Source organism: Empidonax traillii, unplaced genomic scaffold (assembly GCF_003031625.1).
Source record: "Empidonax traillii isolate 1590-97213 ecotype Southwest subspecies unplaced genomic scaffold, ASM303162v1 scaffold1047:size509089, whole genome shotgun sequence".
Lineage (NCBI taxonomy): Eukaryota > Metazoa > Chordata > Aves > Passeriformes > Tyrannidae > Empidonax > Empidonax traillii.
In genome coordinates this window covers 456,953-463,554 of record NW_020956240.1, presented here as the reverse complement: position 1 = coordinate 463,554, position 6,602 = coordinate 456,953, and the positions used below count along the sequence as shown (strand labels likewise).

General features: G+C 40.3%; 1 protein-coding gene across 1 annotated transcript; it reads left to right on the top strand.

Annotated features, from left to right (window-relative positions):
- Positions 1–241: 241 nt before the first annotated feature.
- Positions 242–5,022, top strand: LOC114068362 (C-C motif chemokine 7-like). Its single transcript, XM_027904378.1, has 3 exons — positions 242–441; positions 2,943–3,057; positions 4,108–5,022. The coding sequence occupies exons 1-3, from the start codon at positions 294–296 to the stop codon at positions 4,211–4,213; spliced, it is 369 nt and encodes a 122-aa protein (XP_027760179.1). The 5' UTR covers positions 242–293; the 3' UTR covers positions 4,214–5,022.
- The last annotated feature ends 1,580 nt before the right edge of the window (positions 5,023–6,602 follow it).

The following is a 6,602-nucleotide window of genomic DNA, read 5'->3' as shown; positions in this document are numbered from 1 at the left end:
TACAGGCCTCAAAATCGAGGTGAGAAAGAACAGGAAATTTTCTGAAAGGTTTCCACTACAGAACAAGAGCTCTCACTTTTTGCAGCTTGAAATAAACCCTACTCACAGCACAGAAGTAAGTGCAACCACAGTGGGTTTGAGCAGGAAAAGCCTTCACAGGGGGGCTAGTGAAGGATGGTGGGGGAAAGGAGGTGGTTCTCTGTCACCAGAAAAAGTACTGACACTCAGTGTTTCCACTCCCAGTCAGGCCCTCCATGACACCCACAAAAGTGAACCCAAGAACTGACCATTGAATGACAATATATAAACTCTGTGAAAGAGGGCAGATAACAGCCACTTTCTCCTCTGCCTTGACACAGAAGGCACTAGAAATGAAGCTCCACACTGCAGCCATCCTTGTCATCCTCTGCCTTGGCATCTTCACTGTGCATACAGTAAAAGGTAAGTTTACAGCCCCAGGAGAATACAGGAATTGCACCACATTGTGGTCTGATGGGCAGGATTCGTTCTCAGACAGAGCTGATTTATAAGATAAAACGCATAGGAAATCCAGATCAGAACCATAAGAAAGGCAGCTTTATAGGAGATTTCATCTGATGTCCTGACAATTAGTGGTGGGCTTCTGCTTTAAGGCGAGGAGACTTTCAGTGCCTTAGAGCACTTAAAGGCTTTTTGTGCATTATTTTCTCTCTTAAAATCATGAAATCTTGCAGACACGATGTCTTTTAATCTCACTGATGCCATATAGCAGTGAGGACTAGAGATTAATAACATTTTATGAAAAATGATTATTGAATTAGATGTACATTTTTTCTTTTTCCAGATACACTACTTTAATATGAATGTTATTTTATTATTTGTTATTTATGTTTCTTTAACTGTATAGCCTGAATCCTTCTAATGTCCTTATTTAAAAAAGTTCTTCCAGTCCTGGATCACATATTGCCTATTTGCTTGTGTCTAGACAAATCTTTTGGTACAGACAGGTAAAACAGGAACAAAATCTAAAAAGGGCAATAATGGATTTAGGCAATAGCTTCTCTCTCTTCATAGAATCATACAACTCAACATCTTAATTGAGACCATTTATGAGCACTGAGATGAGCCATGTTTATTAGCCATGCTTTAAATAAGTCTGTTTACAGTGGTGTTTACATCAGTGACTTTTGGATTAGGCTATGAGATCTTGGAAAACATGGAGATATACCCACAAGCACACATATTCTTATCACAATTAAAATCAGATTCATGCAAACGAGCGCGTAAAAATCACAGAAAACACTCATGCAAGCCATATGCAAACCCACAAACATGCAGAGAGAAACACAGAGAAAAAGTATCTTCACAAAACCACACTAAAACCAAACTGACACCTGCTAAGCATTCACAACATTAGGAAGCTACACGCTGAGTATGCTGACCCAGTGTGCTATTGCTGGATCACACACTTTCTCAAGGCATGATCAGAAGAGCCATCAAAACCTTCAGGCAAACAAAACCTCAAAAATTAGCAACTCTGCCAGTACCTGTGCACCGACTATGCTACAGCTTCTCCAAAGGCTGATGTGTGTTTGTCTCAGCTATTCCAACAATTTCAAACAAAGTAAAACTCACAGAAAATGAGGTTATGCAAGGTGCACTTGAACAGCTCTTGGACTTTATTCAAGTCAGTTTGTCAATAAATTCTTTAAAAAGAAACCTCAGAGTGCAGCAGTGTTCTTTTTGTCTCCACTCATGCCTTCCTGTAAGGGTCAAAGGTACTCAGGTATCACCAAAATACCAGGCTGTGGAAGGATTTAGGAGAAGTTTTTTTCAAAGTCGAGACCACATATCTGCACCTGGCCTAGGAAAAGGCAGCCACGCCTTCTGTTCTTCTTAGAGCATTCATTGTCTTTGCCTCCCCCACCCTCTTCATTGTGGGGTCCTTCAAACTTGTCCACAAGGACTTATCTTTTCTCATATCAGGCAGAGCTTCTCTGCAATGCAAAAGAAAACATCTAAAACTGTCTCTAGGAAAGATACCTCTCTCTTCAGTCAAAACAGCTTTTTTAAGGGAAATAAACCCCAATCTCCTCGTAACAGCTCTTCTGACAGGGTCTTCTACACTTACACTTCCCAAATATGCCTTTCATGAGAGCGAGAAAACCCAAAACTAGCAAGCAGAGACTTACACACATATGTACCCATAAACTCCATCTCATTTAAATGAGCTCCCATTTTGAGTTATCATTATGTAAGATAACAACTGACCAAAAAATTTTACACCAGTGTCATGATTCTCTTTATTAATCACCAGTCCATTTCCCCCAGTTGTATGGAAACCTTTGAGGAAAGCTAGGATTAAGTAGCACCCCATTCCCTGTGAAACCAGACTTATAGTAAGGTATCCAGGTACTTAGTTCTTCTGGCAGATATACCTCCTTTTCTTTCAACAGCTACTTTCAACACCACTTTTGGATGTCCACTGTAAGAGAACTAGCCTTGTTTTCCTTTCTTCACATGGAAAGTAGGGGGAATTACTGATGCACATTCAGATACCATATGGAAATTCACCCAGTAGAGGTGCCAGTTCTAAGCACTACTCCATATGGACTCTTATTTGCAGCTGACAAAAACCCAAATATGAATAGTATTAAATACCTTTTCCTCTAAAGAAGGTAGGGACTCCCTAGGCTCAGAATTATAATACAATTGTTCAGATGAACAAGTGAAGGTTAGTATCTTGACTGAAAGAGCAATAACACTTTACAGATGGCAGGATGCATCACAAAAAATAGGTTAAGCTTCCTTGTAGAAGTGGTATTGTGGCTGCAAATCATGAGACTCCCATGTTTTAACTACAATTGGACACCTTCTTGAATTCATAATTTATTAAATAACTATGGCTAAATATAAATATGGCATTTATTCCCCTTTTCATTTATCTACTTTTCCCCTTTCAGGGAGTGCCGGAAGTCAGTCCATGCGCAAAGCCCATTGTGTGGATCTGCATACAAAGCAATTGAGCATCCGAAATCTTGTAGGCTATAAAAGGCACACTCAAGCAAATGCCGTCATGTAAGTACCTAATGCACTGTTCACCTTCAGACTTGCCTATGCAAATACTTTACCCATGAAAAGGGAAGGGACGTCACAAGACACTTTATGGCCCAACTCACCAAATCTGCTGAGTTCAGGTCACCCTTCTAGTCCTGCCATGAAGGACTCACCCAACAGCTGAGGGAGTGAGGGGACATGAGTGGGCCTCAGAGAGCTGGGAGATGTCTGCTGTTCATGAATATTGGCAGAAAGCTCACTGAACAGTCAGATCTTTGCTGGCCAGCACGTGGGGAAAAAATCTCAGCAAGGGTGGAGGAGTCAGAAACCCAGTGCACTGAATTGAGTCATGGGGAAAGATCATGTAAAAGAATATGGGGTAACTGACTCCTGCCAGGAGCTGTGTTTGGTCTTTTGAGCTCACTAGCATGCATTTTTATCAAATCTGGGATCTACTCCTAGGAGGAAAATGTTTATCATGATTTCATCTAAAATCTCAGAACAGTAGATACGCTCCTTTTTTTAAATGATAAATGGCCAGTCTCTTCGCGAACGAAGAACCAGGGAAGGTCTTTCCACCTTCCAGCCTGCGCACTGGATTTTTTAGGTGAGACACAGTGTGCGCGGAACTGAGCCCACCCTTTAATCCTGAGGTTCATCTGCCGGGGCCAAGCACGCTTGGACGGTGGCAGCGAGGTCCTCAGGACGTAGATGGATTGCCTTACAGGGCTAGCGAGCTCCATCTGCCCGGGGAGTGTCCTAACCGGGAATCGAACCCAGATCTCAGCGTTGACAACGCTGTGGTTTAGCCACTGCACCACCAGGGACACTCCACTCCTTTTTTTAATATCCTTATGTATGCACAACATGTATGTTACACATATACCTCTGCCATGAATAGGAACTAACATCACTTGCTTCTGTTACTCCAGCTAACATCTACAAACTCAAGCATTTGATATGGTATAATCACATTTTTCCCCATGTTCTGCATGAAAACCAGGAACAGCAAATCTGGGTTTAGAGACTGGAATTTAATGGCTGCTTGGTTTGCTTTCTTTCTTCCCTTAGGTTTATCACTAGAGATGGTATCAAGATCTGTGTAAATGCTGATCAGAAATGGGTGCAGAATGCTATGAAGAAGATAAAAGAAAAACTTACTGCCAAACGCAAATAATCCTGTCCTAGATAAGCATCTAAGGCCAACCAGCTGGAATCATCATCAGTGCTGCAGATAACAGGGAAGAGAACATCAGTATCCGTTTTTATTTCCTATTTATTAAATGGCAATAAAATCTCTGAACAAACACAAACTCACAGAATCTGTTCATCACTGGTTAAATGTCTGCTGACTTCTTCACTTTATGGCTGAACTCTGTTACACTGTTTGTTTTCTGAAATGCTTGCTAATATTTATTTACAAGTGAATGTGGATACTTTTTCCTCCTTGTTGTCTTAACCAGTCTGGCATTTAAGAATGAGTGACAGATAATTTCACATACTGGAGGGAAGAAGTTTACCTCTTAGAGCTGGAATAGTGCAGACCTCCATCCTGATGGAGATCAGAATGTTCTGCATTGAGTGCTGGGTTTAAGAAGGTGCTATATAATTTAATGATTAATCATATCTATATAATCTATAACCAAACTAATTTCATTCTTCAGGCTATCAGCTGATCAGTGCAATATTGAGAAGAAGATTCTTGGGCCTTCTATTTTTACACACACTATTGCAGCATTAGCTCAGTTTACAATGATGTAGGGATACTCTCACCGAGGGATGATTCAGTGTAACTCTAGGAATATAAGCCTGTTCTGTCTTGTCCTGGGGAAGACTTATTCTACCCACTGACATCTGTGAAGTTACTTCAGTTTCATCCTCACTTTAGACAAACCTGAAACAACTGGTTTGCTTTTTCCTTTGCTTTTCTCTGAGTAAGAACAAGCCATGTCTGGAATCTGTATTTCACAATACATATAAATGTCTTATCTGATGCATGCTGCAAACAGAAGGGTTTGAATCTTAATAAAGCTACTATGAACTTGAATGAAGTGGTACATTTGTCTGCTTGTGTGTAATAAAGGCAGATACTGTCGAAATGGATACCAAGATGACAGCACAAATCTGAGAACTTCGGGGCAAGTCAGTTAGAGCTGACACTACTGCCAACTCATGACTCAGATTGCTCAAAAATAATGATTCTGAGCTTTCTACACCATATTACAGCTGTAAAGCCCATACTTCAGACAGTACCTCTTCAAAAATTCAGGCACTTAGAAAACAAACTTCATATCATGGTGGGATGACCCCCACGTTATCACAAGCAGACATGGAAGAGCTCTCAGCAGTGAGAGAAAAAAAAAATGGCATTTGAGGAGCTTGAAGGGATAAGGAGAGGTAGAGGTAGATATGCTCCTGTAATAAACTTCCTCTCTTACTACCACATGTATGTAGCCTGCACTGCAGCTAATTTATGGGCTTTTCATCACAACCTCTTAATGATGCTCATGGAATTACAGCACTTTCAAACTATGCTGTAGAAATAACACATAGAAACATCACATTACTCTAAAAACCAGTCTTTACACTTCCCTGCTTTGATCAAGGCTGCAGATAGAATCTGTCTCCTGTGGCTCACATTTTGTCAGAGCTCAGTCCTGTGCAGGGAAATGCACTTAGTTTCCATTGTCCAAGACAGGATTTTAAGTAGTGCTATTGCTCAGGCAGGGAAAAGAAGAAGGGCTGTATGTTTTACTCTACAGAACAGAACCAAGGCAGGCTACTGAGATTCCATTTTATGGAGTGATGCTTCCTTACTGAAGTTCTCGATATAAACAACACTAGGCAAAAAAAATAGATGTTGCTACAAACTTTGTAAGAAGGGCTTTCCAGGTAGAAAGAAATGTCAAGGGTAAGATGTTAGTGGAGTATGGCAATGTATAAACTGTGTTCATTAATTTTGAATTGCTGATCTCAAGGCCCAAGATCCTCATATTACAGACAACAGAAACACTTCTGTTCCCTTCAGCTCCATTAGACTATCAGTAGGCTACAAAACCAGGTCCCCTATAAAAACATTTTTATGGTAAGTTCTCTCAGATGAATATCACCAACTTCATGGATCAAATTTATCCAGCACCAGAATTAACTAACATGGTTTTCTCGGGCAGAATTCTAATGCCTATGCTCATACTCAACAGTATCATATCTTGAAATTAATCTTGCTGAAATGAATATAATTTATTTTTTTTAATTAAGACTCTTACAACCTGAGGATACATTAATTAACCATCACATAGCAATTAATACTTTATGTCTGTTCATCTTCATCATAGTTCACCCCCCTTACTGCATGCCACAATGGCCATGCACTTTCTTATGTTGAGAGCTCTTTTGGTCTGTCATTTCCCACCCCATGCTATCCAGCCACAACTTGTAGTTTGGTTAGAAGGTCTCAAAAGAAAGGAACGGATCTACAAAGACTACTCCTACAGCTTCTGCCTAGAAGATTTAAAAAATATTCTGCTGACATATCATGGTTTACCTTCTTTCCCATTTACTGTTGT